This window comes from Primulina eburnea, chromosome 13 (genome assembly GCF_022965805.1).
Source record: "Primulina eburnea isolate SZY01 chromosome 13, ASM2296580v1, whole genome shotgun sequence".
In the NCBI taxonomy this organism is placed as follows: domain Eukaryota; kingdom Viridiplantae; phylum Streptophyta; class Magnoliopsida; order Lamiales; family Gesneriaceae; genus Primulina; species Primulina eburnea.
In genome coordinates, this window is record NC_133113.1 from 6,159,949 (window position 1) to 6,177,325 (window position 17,377).

The 17,377-nt window shown below is 36.4% G+C and overlaps 1 protein-coding gene across 1 annotated transcript; it reads right to left on the reverse strand.

The window, feature by feature from the left end:
* Positions 1–1,235: 1,235 nt before the first annotated feature.
* Positions 1,236–4,240, reverse strand: LOC140810667 (NADPH-dependent pterin aldehyde reductase). The gene is made up of 5 exons (XM_073168534.1): positions 3,905–4,240; positions 3,747–3,816; positions 2,650–2,843; positions 2,331–2,503; positions 1,236–1,494 (listed from the first exon to the last, which is right to left on the reverse strand). Exons 1-5 carry the CDS (start codon positions 4,235–4,237, stop codon positions 1,425–1,427), a joined length of 840 nt encoding a protein of 279 aa, XP_073024635.1. The 5' UTR covers positions 4,238–4,240; the 3' UTR covers positions 1,236–1,424.
* Positions 4,241–17,377: the final 13,137 nt, after the last annotated feature.

Below are 17,377 nucleotides of genomic sequence, written 5' to 3' on the forward strand. Positions count from 1 at the left end.
TCACCAATCATTTCAATGTCTAGACTAGACATTTTTAGAAAAGCGATGTTTTTGGGAGCTATTAAAAAAATCATCGGTTGTCTAATATAATATATTAATTTTTTTATTTTTAAAAAACAAATCGTTCCCCGTATTTTTCAATTGATTTGTATTGGATAAATTTGAATTTGATAGGAATTATTGAAGAAAAGATTATCATGTAAAAAAAAAAAATTTACATTGGCCGCCCCCTTAGAGCTGTTTAGAACAGTTACATTGGATGTGGCCAGCCAAATTGTTCCATATCTGGAACATTATTTTGGGAGGAATTTCATTTCAGACGTAGGGGAAAGCGGCCATTACGCGTGATGCCATGTTGGAAAGAAGGACTTCGGATTGCCTAATGAAGCGGTTGTTCTATTTGGCTTGCGAACGAAGGTTTATTTCATCCTACCTATGTGGGCATTGTCCCCATGATAGGATGGATGGTCAAGATTTGTCCATGCATATGTAGGACCCACAATTTTTTTTTGAAATTGTATGTTTGGCAAGATCTTGGCCATCCATCTTCTCATGGGGGCAATGCCCACATGAGTAGGATCTCATTAACCGCGAATGAAAGCAAGGTGAAGGGGCTTTGATTCGGGAATAATTAGTGAGCTATAAACTTTCGGGCATGTAAAACTACCGAGAATATCGCTGCCATAAGAAGACAGGCAGTTCTTCCCCATGCAAAGTTTGGCCGACCTACAGATATATGTAATCTTCAGTGTTCCGTTTTCGTTCTTGATTCGAAATTTGTTTCTTTGGTATACCTTTTGAATCTATAACGGCGGATTTGAAATACAAGTGATCCGCAGAATATCCTCTAACGAGTGAGGGTAAGGTACAAATGAATTCCAGCTGCCTCTTTGATTGTTGCATTCGTAAATTACACACGGACTGGCAAGGTTCTCATTATTACATGGTATTGATCTCATCTTATTTGCTCGAAATTTTAGTATTTTTCTACAAATATAATTTTTATGCGTAGCAACTAGTGTGTATTAGAATGAAAATTGCAAACATTGGAAATTTTAATAGTTTTCTTAAAATCGGAAACAAGTTGAAAATTTTCAAATTGATTTCTTTAATAATTCATCGTTAAAAATTTTGTTATTACTAGATTCAAACAAAAAAAAATCGATTTTTGCATTTTTTCAAAAAAAAAAACAAATTTGAGTATCGTTATAGGCTAAAGCTCGGGTTTGTAAAAAAAAAATCTTTTAAATAAATGTTTATGCATTCAAGTTCATCCTAATTTTAGGAATTCACTAGAGTGTTCTGCATCTTCTCTACAGTTTGCTCTATCTAACAATTTGGCCATGACCATTTTTCAAAATGACAAGAGCAGTAGATGAGAATCGTATGGTGAAGAACCTTGGTGTACTTTATCTCTCACGAAATCACACAGTCAGAGATGCACCGTTGTCTGCTGCCGTGAGATTGAGAATCATCGAAGCTGCCTTCGGGGCCCTGTTGAGAAGAGACCACAGGACTTGTTAGAATTTAGAACAGATCAAACATATGGGACCAAATCATACGTTTGCAGCCGATACAGAACTGTATGAAATTCAGTTCCCCACGAAATAATAATCAAAAGTATCAAAAATATAAAATCATTCTTGGAAGCTTCCCAGGAGTTCTAGCTTTTAGGAAAACATATTTATCGCAAAGAATCTAAATAACATCAATTTTGTGACTTCATTCAGTTATCTCAATGATAATACTGCCTCAATTATTTTCAAATCCAAGAAGTTTTCCACTTTCACGGTGTACTACAATCACACTGGAAAATGATTAAACTTTTTACTTAGTCTGAATCAAACTCTGACCAAACTAGTGACTGGATGGACCATTTAGTATGCTAGAGTACTGAATCTCGAAATCAATTGATCAGTTTCAGATGGAATATCCGGAGTGAGGATTCTATAAAAGTATTCACCAGGAGAAAGAAATTCATTGAACAAGGAAATAGAGACGAATGCATTCAGCTGGTTAATGTCTTAACTTCTTACGTCATGATGGACCAAAAAATATCAGTATGGCCGGATCAGAAAGTGCAAAGAAGTATATAAGAAATATGCATAATCAGATGACAGCATACTAAATATATACAAAGAGAACAACTTACAACTAAGATACCTCGTGGATTAGAAAATAACTGCTTACAGACAAGTATACATGCAACACTAAAACTTTGAATTATCATTCTAGAAGCAACTAAAAATCCATAATGTTATGGTTTATGCAGTTGTCAAAATTTCATAAAGCGTTATCTGTGTGTCTAGAGACAGAGGGAGATAGCAAACCATGATTCAGGAGTTGGATATAGATCAGCTGAACTACCAAAGCACAACCGAAGCATTTCAGTGTTAATCACCCCTGGACTAAGTGCCACTATAGCCATTCCGGGAGGTAATTCTTTTGCAACTGCCCTTGTTAGACCCTCTATTGCCCATTTCGAAGCACAGTAAGGTGCTACCTATCACGATATAAAAACATCTCGGCAAACAAGCAAAATATAAAAAAATAACACACACACTGAGTCACAATATAAACCAGGTATGGAACTGCCGCAAAACAAATTAATCACTTGGAAAATAACTACAAACTGGCTCCAAGTTATACCTGTGCAGCAGCAGATCTTCCCCATCCAGATGACATGTTGACAATTACCCCTTGCTTTCTTTCAATCATTAGTGGAGTGAAGTGTCGTAATACATTTGCTACCCCCTTAATGTTCGTGTCAATGACAGCATCAAACTCATCTACCGGAACATCCCATATTTTGTTGTTCCTGTTTATTGTTCCGGCATTGTTTACTGGAAAAGATGCAGAATTGAGTTTTAATATCAATCTGAAATGTGACAAGAATGGCTAACACAAGATCGAATGAAATGCAGATGAACTTCAATCAGTACTTGTAAAGAAAATGGGTCAAAGATGTGCATTATTATTTTTTAACGCAGCTAGGTTGATGTTCTGAGGACTAATAAATGTACTCTACAAGTAAAAAGGTAAGTGTCCCATATCATAGTATCACAGTTAAAAATCTTATGAAGTATTCAGAAAAAGTTATTCCAGTTTTACATTAAGAAGCACAAAAGAATACTTATACCAGTTCAAATACATCTATAAAAAGTAAAACACGGAGCTTGTTTAAAGTATAATCCCACCCCACTGCCACTCTGCGGGAAATTATGTTGTTTTTCTATAAAGTTTTTCATTTTCCTGAAGCTTAAAAAGCAAAGTCTAACCCACAGAACGGAAAACCAGAAGGTGTTGGCAGAAAATCTAAGTCATATTGTCATCCTTTGAAGCATACGACTGCAGAGAAGCATATATCAATCACTCATAATGAAAATCAATCTTAGCCCATAAATTCATCTCACTAATTATATTTTGAAAATCAGGACTCGTTCCAATTGACCGAAAAGATCCATATTTCTTCTCAAAAAGAGAATGAACCACGCAAAATCCAATTTCCCCACATGTACACCATCAACAACTAGCAAGTGCGGCGGTTGCAACATTCGAACAATTTGTAGCAAAACAAAACCAACCTATCTATTGTTGATTTCAAAGTCACCAAGAAATAATTTCCATCACCACTCTCCGTGAATTATCTTATAAAAAAATAGCGTTGTAATAAGAACAAGAAGTCCAATCATCTCCCATAACATAATCATACGTTAGCTTGCACAAAAGACAATCAACTGATGTACCTATAATATCAGGAACAGCCTTCTTCTCCACCACAGTTCGTGCCAATTCTTTAACACCAGCATCAGACCTCTACCATAACAGAGACATCAACAATAAGGGAGATATAAACACAAAAACGCATACGAGACCAGGAAAGCCCAAAGCTCAAGTAAATTACCACATCAATATTCAAGACGAGGTGATTATTGTTCTTGAATTTCTCGGAGGCAGCGGTGAGCTCCGACTCGAGAGTGGCAAGTTTATCCTGGGAGCGAGAGCAACCAATTACTGTCTGGCCAAGCCTAGCCAATTCCAACGCAAGGGCGTTTCCGAGCCCTCGGCTGACCCCCGTTATCAGCACCGTTTTTCGAGTGGCTGCGTCAGCCGTGTGAATGGTCTTCGTCGCCATTGGCGGCAGCGCCGTACTCATGCTCTCTCTGACGAGATTCGCACGGTTAATTTCTCTTCGAAGAGACGAAGAAAATTTGTTTGTTGTAATTGATAAACGCATTTGGATATTATTGTAAACATAATAGATTATGCTTGTCTCAAATTTAACTAATCTCACGGATGTTAATATGTGAGAACTCTAGTCATATTCACAATAAAAAATAATACTTTTAGTATAAAAAGTAATACTTTTTTATGAAAGACTCAAATAAAAGATCCGTCTCACGAATACGACCCATAAAACCGTCTCACGTAAATTTTTGCCATTTAACTATGATTTATCTCAACTAAAAGAAACTTTAAAATAAAAAAGACAAAAATATGTGTGAGACGACCACACGGATCATATTTAATGAGACGTATATCTTATTTGAGTTATTTATGATAAAGTATTATTTTTTATCGTAAATGTCGATAAAGTTGACATGTCTCACAGATAAAGATTCGTGAGACTGTCTCACAAAAGACCTCCACAATAAAAAAAAATAAAAATAACCAACTTAATTATTATTCAATAAAATACTAACTATATATTGATAGAGTATACATTTGCTTGATTAATTTTATTTTTTACAATTCAAAACTGAAAGAACAAAATTGAACAAGCTATGAGATTCACAAGTCACCAAAAAATTAAGAAGAGATTAGTAATAAATCCCCAACACCAATCTTAAAGTTTTCTGTGAGTGACAAAACACTATCGTTTGTTTGAACTTCTCGTACGAAAATGTCCTAATTTTTTTAAAAAATCATTAATACTCTTTATTGTATATTTGAATAATCAGTAATAAGTAATAATATTATGATGTTATTTTCCCTCGCTTTTCATCTTGGATTGGATGAGAGAAAAATCAATCTTCGAAGACAATATTCTTAGTACAGACACCTACATTGATGACGAGGGGAAGAAAATCTTCCAAAGCGATGGAAGTTGCAGACGTTGCTATTAAAAAAAAAGGTTCGCTTTTTTCCTCCGAATTCTGCATTTCATGTTATAAATCGACATACATGTGTTTTATTCTCGATTAACCAAGAGTTTTAGTGTTTTGTTGTTGATTTTTTGTCCCATTTTTAAAAGCTTTGGTGTAGATTTTTCTGCTGCTTATCTTGTTTACATTGTTTGTTTGTTTGATTTTGTTATGTTTTTGGGTTTTTTGAATGAGTATTAAGTTTGTAATCTTCTGTTATAATTGTTGAGTTTAAGTGGTTTATCACCAATTTGTAAGGCTTTGAACTTTAATTTGATATGAATTTACTTATTTTTTTGGTCTTTGAAGTATATTGTTTATTTGAAATGCTTCCATATTGTAAGTTAAGTAATAAATTTGTTTTTATTTCTTGTTTTTCATTTTTGTTTATCCTATTTTTAGGATAATAAACTCCAAACAATTGTTTATCCTGTTTATATATCGAGTTCCGACGAGTTGGTATATCTCGTGGAAACTTTATAGGTCGCATAAAATTAGTCTTCCAAAACCTGCCTCACTGTTTCATTACATTTCAAATAAGACAAAGTCGACCGAATTGGTTTAATGTGTCTATCTAGAGATGTCAATGGGACGGGTATGAGGCAGGTATGGGATGGGTTTGGCTAAACCCAAGATCCTCCCCATGAAAAAAACTTTGACCCATTACCCGTCACACCCCGGTTAAATATATTTCGGACCCACACCACCTCGAATACGAAACGGGGCCGGGTAGACCCGTGAGAACCGAATTTTTTTAAAATAAAAAAAATAATATTTCTTCTCACATGACTGAATTATGAAACAGACAAGCCTCTAAATACAATATTGTGGAAAACTAATTTATATCTTCGACCACACTTAATAATAACAAACAAAGTATTTTCACGACATAAAGAATTACATAAAAAAAAAAAGTTACTAGCTCTCCAAATGTGAGGGCCCGTTATCCTAATCACGATTTATTAACACGCAATCTTGATTAATCAGTAAACAGCGGAAAAGTGAGTTAAAAATTTGCGTTTGTGCCTATAAAAATTTTGCCATGACCTTCGCGTAAATAGGACATACCAGAAAATCAAATACTCAAAATAAACAACATATGCCCTCAATAAACACAACAACGTAAACATGTGTCAGCCAGACACTATCATGAGGTTGAACCACATGTACCACCTGTCATGTCCACACACAAAAGACAAGACAGCCCCCTCTCGGGGTCAGCATACCCCAGTACGAGACATCAAGAAACCACGATATATGACATAGAAATGCAATGATGACATGCATGAATGCAATGCATGAATAGGTGCAATATATCAGGATATCAGGAGTCAAATGATCGATATCAACAATCATACATATATGCTCGAACTGGTCCACGACTCAGCGGACCGTGCCTGGGATATGGCCCAGCCTCGAAGCCAGCAACTACCTAAGCCGGACCGAATCAAGGTAGCCAAACATCTCCAGAACACTATATCATATCATATATATAACGGATCTCAACCGAAATATAACTGGATCTCAATAACAGATAGGTTTAATATGATATGTTCAGTGGTATTGATGTGTCTAACGAAAATAAAATGTGAGTGAACCAAAGAAATATTTTATTTTACTTTGCACATCAATTACCAACTGATAATATGCGAGTCAGCATATAATATCACATAAATCAGCAAATAGCAAATAAATCATACACGAGATCATCAGATGCCTCTGTCAGACATCGTGAAAATAACTTATCTCTACGTACCTCAACTAATTTACCAGTAATTTAAATCTTCAAGAAAGTCCTGGAAATGCCAACTCAGACAAATCACCTGAATATTAATTTAAATGATCTTATCATCACATAAAAAATTCAACAACCATTTAAATTCACTAAAAATCCAATTTCAACAATTTAGACATTTTAAATTCCTAAAATTTCAATATTCGACTAAAATGCCTAAAATCAATTATTTCTATTTTATCGTCGCAAACTATTCTTTTTAGCTTTAATTAACGCTAAAATAATATTTAAGCGACTGCGATAAATTCTAGGTTCACCAGATTATACCTCCAACTTGCACAATTCCGGAACCGAGGCAGCTTGTAATCCGAACAACAGTGGCTGAAATCGAGCCGAAACCAAAGCTAACCGGCAACAGGCGGCAAACTCGCCGGAGAAGATGACCAGAATCACGCAGAAAAACGAAGCCGACGGGTCGTTCTTGAAAATTTGCAAAAATAGTACCAAAAGAAAGCTTACAACATAAGGAATAAAACCCCTCAATCAATTTTTACTTTTGAGCGGCGGAACACGGCGATTAAGCGATAAAGCCGGCGGCGTTTTTCGACGGGTTTTCAAGAATCACGATTTCACTTAGCAAGAGTGGTATCAATGGATAGCTCTCATCATGGGCTTCCCAAATATGTGTTTATTTCAATTTTTTGATCACCGATGTGGCCACAATCAGCTGGCGAAGAGAAGCGGTGGTTTGAAGAAAAGTTACGGATTTCTGGAGAGAGAACATGTTTTGGATGATGATTATGTTATATTATAACATATATATATATATATATATATATAATTTTTTATGCTAAGAGTATTACTTTTTTTATTGTGAATATGGGTAGGGTTGACCCGTCTCACGGATTATGACCCGTGAGACGGTCTCACATGAGACTCACTCTTAGTATTATATGTGTGTGTTTATCTTTTATCTTTTCGGGGTTCGAAATTTGACCCGCTCTATTTTATTTCAACTCTTGTGTGCTATAAAATTTAAATATGCATAAATACACAATTTAATTATTTGGCTTAATTATTTTAAATCCCTCAATTTAAAATAATTAATCTTAATTATTGCCAAATAACATATATTTAACACGGGTCATTACATTTCTCCCCCTCTAACAAAAGATTTCGCCCTCGAAATCAAAACACACAACACACACCTTATATACAACCTAGTCACACATCTACCACTAATAGTACATAGGAAAGTCAGAGTACATGGAATAATTTCTGACAGTTTCAAACAAGTGAGGCCATTCTTGCCGCATTTTAGCCTCCAACTCCCATGTAGCCTCTTCAGTCCCATGTCTACTCCACTGTACCATAACCAGTGGAATCATCTTATTTCGAAGTTGCTTATCCTTTCGATTAAGAATCTGTATAGGATACTCAACATAGCTAAGAGAGTTGTCCAACTCCACATCCTCGGGTCTCAGAACATGAGATGGATCTGGCTCATACTTCCGCAGCATAGATACATGAAACACATCATGTATAGCAGACAAACTCTGCGGCAAGTCCAATCTATAAGCTAATAAACTGATCCTCTCAACAATAATATACGGTCCAATATAACGTGGAGCTAACTTCCCTTTTCGCCCAAATCTCATCGTTCCACGAAACAGTGACACTTTCAAGAAAACTTGATCGCCAACCTGAAATTCTAAAGGTCTACGTCTTTTATTTGCGTAGCTAGCTTGACGATCATGAGATGCTTTCATTCTTTTTCTAATCAAATTAATCTTTTCATTCATTTCTTCTACAAACTCGGGTTGTACCAATGGTTTTTCTCCAACTTCATTCCAACATACAGGCGATCGACATCTTCTACCATACAAAGCTTCGAATGGTGTCATCCCAATAGTTGTTTGAAAACTATTATTGTAGGAGAATTCATCAATTCAACCAAAGGTAAAGATTCTTGCCAGTTTCCACCAAAATCCATGACCACATATCGTAACATATCTTCCAAAGTTTGTATAGTCATCTCTGTCTGACCATCTGTTTGGGGATGATAAGCTGTACTCATTGCCAACTTAGTACCCAAAGCATTTTGAAGACTACTCCAAAACTTGGAAGCAAATCTAGGATCTCGGTCAGATACAATAGATACTGGAATTCCATGCAATCGAATAACATTATCCACATATAATCGTGCCATTTTATTATAAGCATAAGTACGATCATATGGAATAAAGTGTGTAGATTTGGACAATCTGTCGACTATCACCCAGATAGCATCCCAACCTCTGTTTGATCTGGGCAAGTGAGTCACGAAGTCCATTGCAATATGTTCCCAGTTCCATTGTGTTATTTCTAAACTATGTAACATACCTCCAGGTTTCATTCTCTCTGCTTTAACCTGCTGGCATGTCAAACATTTCGTTACAAATTCTGAAATGTATCTTTTCATCGCATCCCACCAGAAATATGGCTTCAGTATGTGGTACATTCTATGAGTACCAAGATGAACACTATGATGGCTGCAATGCGCCTCTTGAAGCAATGCTTCTCTCAATCCTGTGACATTTGGTACCACTAACCTGTTATTCATTCGTAAACAACCATTTGATGAGATATTGTATTTATCTGGGTTACCAGACAAAACCAAGTCTTTCGATTTCTGAACATGTGGATCATTCTTTTGAGCTTTCTTGATTTTCGAAATAATCTTCGGCTCAAATTGTAAAGCAGAAACAATAAAATGATTGTGTTTCGGCTGAAAATTCCAACCAGAAGTACACAAATCATCATAATTCTGCCAGACATGGATAGATGCTATCATAACATCCTGATACTTCCGGCTTAATGCATCTGCAACTTGATTCATTTTTCCTGGCCGATACTGTATTTCACAGTCAAAATCTTTCAATAAATCTAACCATCGTCTCTGCCTCATATTCAGTTCTGATTGAGTAAACAGATATTTCAAACTCTTATGATCTGAGTAGATAATAAACTGCTCACCATATAAATAATGTCGCCAAACTTTTAAAGCAAAAACAATGGCTGCTAGTTCAAGATCATGAACTGGATATCGGGATTCATGTGTTTTCAATTGCCTTGAAGCATATGCAATAACTTTTCCATGTTGCATTAAAACACATCCCAAACCTCTTGATGATGCATCAGTACAAACCACAAATCCACCTGATCCAGATGGCAATGCCAACACTGGTGCTGTCGTCAGCTTCTCTTTCAATGTAAGAAAACTCTTTTCACATTCATCTGACCAAATAAATCTTGCATCTTTCATAGTCAGTTGGGTAATAGGTCGGGCAATCTGCGAAAATCCTTCAATGAATCGTCTATAATACCCAGCCAATCCCATAAAACTTCGAATCTTCGATATATTGGTTGGTCTAGCCCAATTCAGGACTGCTTCAACTTTGCTCGGATCTACAGATATACCTTGGGCTGATATCACGTGACCCAAAAATATCACGCTATCCATCCAAAATTCACACTTTGACAACTTAGCATACAATTGAGAATCTCGAAGTGTTTGAAGAACCAATCGTAAATGCTCTTTATGTTCCCGTTTTGATCTCGAATACATCAGTATATCATCAATAAAGACAATAACAAATTTATCCAGAAAATTTCTGAACACTTTATTCATCAGATCCATAAACACTGCTGGTGCATTTGTTAAACCAAATGACATTACTAAGAATTCATAATGCCCATATCTAGTTCTAAAAGCTGTTTTAGGAACATCTTCCTCTCTAACCCGAAGTTGATGGTATCCTGATCGAAGATCAATCTTCGAATAAACAGAATTTCCTTGAAGCTGATCAAACAAGTCATCAATTCTAGGCAGAGGGTATTTATTTTTAACAGTGACTCGATTGAGCTGCCTATAATCAATGCACATTCTCATGGAACCATCTTTCTTCTTTGCGAACAGTACAGGTGCTCCCCAGGGTGACATACTAGGGCGTATATAACCTTTTTCGAGGAAATCATGTAATTGCTCTTTCAATTCTTTTAGTTCTGCAGGAGCCATTCTGTACGGCGCTCTAGAGATCGGCGCAGTACCCGGCATCAAGTCGATGCTAAAATCAATTTCTCTCTGCGGTGGAAAGCCTGGTATTTCTTCAGGAAAGACATCGGGAAATTCTTTCGCTACTGGGATATCAGATAATTTCGGTTCTTTCTTGGTAGCATCCACAGCATAAACCATATATCCCTCATTTCCTAAAGACAATAATCTAAACATTTCCATCGATGAGACTAACGGTATCTTAGCCTGTGATCCTCGACCATAAAAATTCCATTTGCTACCATAGTATGGCCTAAATCGTACTACACCATGAAAACAATCTACAGTGGCTCGTTAACTAGACAGTGTGTCCATACAAATGATACAATCAAAATCATGCATCGGTAATACAATCAAGTTTGTGATCATAATGCTATCATCGAAATGCAACACACAATCTAATACAATTTGCCCAGATTGAATAAATCGACCAGCTGGCGTAGACACAGATACAGTTTCATGAAATGGTGTAGTCCAAAGTTCATATTCATCAACATAATCGGATGCATTGAATGAATGAGATGCCCCAGTATCAAATAAAACTCGTGCAATATGATCGTAAATAAGGCAAGTACCTGCGATCACCCCGCCTGGAGCCTCTCTAGCCTGATCCTCGGTCAAAGCATATACTCGAGCTTGTTGAGGACCTTGGAAAGACTGTGGCACATTACCCCTGACCTGTGGGTAACTAGACTGCTGGTAGGATGGTGCAGGAGAAAAAGGTCGCTGAGATGAGCCACCTGGAAAACTACCTCTGGCATAAGGCAACTGCTATGGCTGCATATGTCCCTGTGCACGGTTCGGACAAATTCTGGAAAAATGCCCTGATTGACCACAATTATGACATGAACCCTGTACTCCACTACACTGTAGTAGGATGTCTTCCTCCGCATCTATCACAGTAAATCACGGGGTACTGTCCACCTGTTGCACTTTGCGAACTGCTCGAACTAGAGGAACTGGACTGATATTTCTTTTTAAACTGTTTTCCTTTGGTCTGAATTGCTTTTGTTTCTGCTGTTGGTATGACTGCTGAGATGGAAAATATGGTGTACCTGTTGAAAAAAATGAACCACCACTAGGCATTTGTGGAGCCTGTGGTTTTCTACCCCTTTTCAATCCAGCTTCAATTCCAATCGTCTTGTCAACAGCTTCGGCATAAGTTGTAGGCGACCCAGCCATAACCATAGCATGTATTTGGTAGTCCAATCCTTCCAAAATTTTTGAAATTTTGCCTTTTTCACTGACAGCCACATGTGGCACATAAGTGAGAAGAGCAGAAAGTTTTCGAGCATATTCTTCAATGGACATATTGCCCTGAACTAGTCGATGAAATTGTGATTCTCTGGCTGAGTAGTAGGATGGCGGAGCATATTCTTGGAGAAATTTAGCACGAAACACCTCCCAAGTAATCTGACTACCTGTTTGTTGCAGTACATTTGTAGTATCCTCCCACCAACGCTGTGCACGATCCCGTAGTTGGAGGACTGCCATAGTTAATCTTCTATCAGCATCATAATGCACTGTGTTGAACAGGAATTCCATGTGTTTCAACCATCCTTCTGCTCGATCACTGCCTTCATTTCCAAAGAATTTCGCAGGATGCATATTCTGAAATCGAGCTACAGCCAATTCCATTTCATCAACTCGGTGCACTAATTGTTCTACCTCTGCATCAATTTTAGCGGCTATCTCTGTAGCAGGACGCCCACGCTTACCTCGAGGAACTCTGTCATTTCCTCTGATATTCTGTGCCCCAAACTCCTGAGCCACTTCTTTTCCTTTCCCTTTATTTCCTCTAGTTGCCATTCTACAGGATTTAAGGTTAAATTTCCAAAATATTCAATAACCTCAATGTAATCCAAAACACTGAAATACAACTCAAATGTATAATCTAATGTCATATCTCTGAGATACTAACATATAATTCATGCTAAACAAGAGCAAGTAATTTCAAATAATCAAACACATGCGCACAAATATCTTGTGCCTAAACTCGAGTGTACTAACTCTAGTACGAGTGTATCCCAGTCTACGCTTTGATACCAACTGTGACGGCCCGTTATCCTAATCACGATTTATTAATATGCGATCTTGATTAATCAGTAAACAGCGAAAAAGTGAGTTAAAAATTTACGTTTGGGCCTATAAAAATTTTGGCATGACCTTCGCGTAAATAGGACATACCAGAAAATCTAATACTCAAAATACACAACATATGCCCTCAATAAACACAACAACGTAAACATGTGTCAGCCAGACACTATCATGACATATACAAACCAAAATATCATATAACCGACAAGGCTCGATAATACCATAATACAATCCTCCAAATATATATATATATAATATCTGGGAGACAGCAACACCACGCAATACCTAAATACAATTGAGCCACTCTCAAGGAGCTCTGGTACTTCCTGAGGCTTCCTCTCGAGCGCCTGAGGTCGAACCACATGTACCACATGTCATGTCCACACACAAAAGACACGACAGCCCCCTCTCGGGGGTCAACATACCCCAGTACGAGACATCAAGAAACCACAATATATGACATAGAAATGCAATGATGACATGCATGAATGCAATGCATGAGTAGGTGCAAGATATCAGGATATCAGGAGTCAAATGATCGATATCAACAATCATACATATATGCTCGAGCTGGTCCACGACTCAGCGGATCGTGCCTGGGATATGGCCCAGCCTCGAAGCCAGCAACTACCTAAGCCGGACCGAATCAAGGTAGCCAAACATCTCCAGAACACCATATCATATCATATATATAACGGATCTCAACCGAAATATAACTTGATCTCAATAACAGATAGGCTCAATATGATATGTTCAGTGGTATTGATGTGTCTAACGAAAATAAAATGTGTGTGAACCAAAGAAATATTTTATTTTATTTTGCACATCAATTACCAACTAATAATATGCGAGTCAGTATATAATATCACATAAATCAGCAAATAGCAAATAAATCATACACAGGATCATCAGATGCCTCTGTCAGACATCGTGAAAATAACTGATCTCTACGTACCTCAACTAATTTACCAGTAATTTAAATCCTCAAGAAAGTCCTAGAAATACCAACTCAGACAAATCACCTGAATATTAATTTAAATGGTCTTATTATCACATAAAAATTCCACAACCATTTAAATTCACTAAAAATTCAATTTCAACAATTTAGGCATTTTAAATTCCTAAAATTTCAATATTCAACTAAAATGCCTAAAATCAATTATTTCTATTTTATCGTCGCAAAATATTCTTTTTAGCTTTAATTAACGCTAAAATAATATTTAAGCGACTGCGATAAATTCTAGGTTCACCAGATTATACCTCCAACTTGCACAATTCCGGAACCGAGGTAGCTTGTAATCCGAACAACAAGGGATGAAATCGAGCCGAAACCAAAGCTAACCGGCAACAGGCGGAAAACTCGCCGGAGAAGATGACCGGATTCACGCAAAAAAACGGAGCCGACGGGTCGTTCTCGAAAATTTGCAAAAATAGTACCAAAAGAAAGCTTACAACACAAGGAATAAAACCCCTCAATCAAATTTTTACTTTTGAGCGGCGGAACACGGCGATTAAGCGATAAAGCCGGCGGCGTTTTCCGACGGGTTTTCAAGAATCACGATTTCACCTAGCATGAGTGGTATCAATGGATAGCTCTCATCATGGGCCTCCCAAATATGTGGTTATTTGAATTTTTTGATCACCGGTGCAGCCACAATCACCTGGCAAAGAGAAGCGGTGGTTGAAGAAAAGTTACGGATTTCTGGAGAGAGAACACGTTTTGGATGATGATCATGTTATATTATATATATATATATATATATATATATATATATATATATATATATTAATATTAGGCAAAAACTTATGTGAGACGGTTTCACGGGTCGTATTTGTGAGACGGATCTCTTATTTGGATCACCCATGAAAAAGTATAACTTTTTATGCTAAGAGTATTACTTTTTATTTTGAATATGGGTAGGGTTGACCCGTCTCACGGATTATGACCCGTGAAACGGTCTCACATGAGACTCACTCTTAATATTATATGTGTGTGTTTATCTTTTATCTTTTCGGGGTTCGGAATTTGACCCGCTCTATTTTATTTCAACTCTTGTGTGCTATAAAATTTAAATATGCATAAATACACAATTTAATTATTTGGTTTAATTATTTTAAATCCCTCAATTTAAAATAATTAATGTTAAATATTGCCAAATAACATATATTTAGCACGGGTCATTACACCAAAAAATCTTGACATCCCCAAAAATAAGTCATAACATAATTTAAACAGATCAATATAAAATCAGCGAGTAGGTAATATTTAAGTCTACTAAGATGAGGACCGACTATTATTCCACTATTGCTAAAAGCAGATTCAAATGCAACAGTGGACATAGGAATAGTCAAGATCGTTATGGTTGATGTGAGCTACTAAAAAAATAAAAATTAATAAAACTTAAACCCTAAAATATTTATATCCACAAATATGGTGCGGGTATGGGGCGGGTATTATAGTACCCATGACCCGTCTCATATCCGGATGAGTTTGAAAACTTGGACCCGAGGCCTACCCCATAACCCATTTAGTATGCCAAACCACCCCATACACGGGGTCCATTGCAGGTCTGAGTAAAACCCGGATCCATTGACATCCGTTTGTCTATCTAATTATTTTTATTTCAACTGCTTACATAAATTCACAACATGACAAATGCATCTACTATGAAAAAATAAACCACCAATTTCCAGTTCATATAATTTTTAAAATTCATCGATATTCAAAGTGTTAGAACTAACATTATCAAATGATATAAAAAGAAATCTCCGAACTTAAACTTTATTCTTCCAAAATATAACATATCAAATGAGAAATATTTTTGGCGGTATATGTTTCATCAAACACTCGATATGTAATTAATCTTTTTTGAATTGACCATGAACTATCAATCCAGTGACAAATGACTCCCATATAAGAATGAGTTTGCCAATTATCACTCCAAATATCGGAAGACAGAGAAAATTTATTTTGTAAATTATAAATTCTTTAATTATTTCTTTCTTTTTGTCATGAACTAATATCTTAAGTGTTCGAGAGAGTGTAGTTGGTGGAACATGATTTCAACAGGTTGTCGAGACTCACGACATTAAAATTCAAAACTAAATCTAGATGCAATGGCGCAAAAGTTTTGTTTTGAAACTTCGGATAAAAACCTGAAAGATATCATGAGATTTGTCCATTTTTCAAGCCTCCATTTGTTGTTTGGAGGTAAAATGGTTGTTTTCAGTGGTGATTTTTGAGAAATATTGCATGTTATTCCAAAAGACAGTAGGCATGATATTGTTCACGCCACTATAAATTCTTCATATCTTTGGAGACATATATAGTTTTTTTGAGACAGATGAAAAACATGAGATTACAGAATTTAGGTTATGATGAATAACATGCTAAAATGGAAAAAAAAAAATCGAATTGAATTGCTGATTTAGGAGATGGAAAAATTGGAGAATAAAATTATGGTTATGCGACAATAGATATTCTTGATGAAATTTTGATCAAAGATTGCAATTATTTAATTGCAGCAATAGTGGAGAGTACTATCCATCTTTAGACAACAATATCAACAATACTGCATATTTTCAGCAAAAGGCTATTTTGGCGCCGATACTTGATGTCGTTCAGTCCATAAATGAAAACATGATATCTGTAAACCATTCAAAGGGATTGTTGTATTTAAGTTCTGATACGACGTGTCACTTAGATAGAAATGTTGATCTACTGAATGATGTGACTACCCCTTAATTCTTAAATGGAATAATATATTATGAAGTATCGAATCAAGAGTTAAATTTGAAGGTTGGAACTCTGTTTATGTAATGCCCGAGATTTTATATCATGTTAATCTGAATTTATTGAGTATGAATTAATATGATAATAGCCGGGCCATTCCGAGATCGAATTGGACAAATTACATGGAAAATTTAATTTTGGGCCGAAGGGTTGGCGCCCGGGCGGAAGTCTTTGACCGCCCGAGCGCCATTGAGTGAGGGAAGAAACCCGAGCACCTCGCGCCTGGGCGGTACATTATATCCGCTCGAGCGCGAGCGAACAGAATTCCAGGGCCGAGAGTTTCGCGCCCGGGCGGAACTTTATGTCCGTCCGAGCGCGAGACGTGTTTGGCCAAGAGTGAGCCATTTGCCATTTTGCATGTTACGTATGTATATATATATATATATATATATATATATATATATATATATATATATTTATATATATATATAAACATGCAAGCTTTCCTCAGAAAAGGGAAAAACGGAATAGAGGGGAAAGCTTTGATCATTGACTCCAGAATTGATTTACGATCA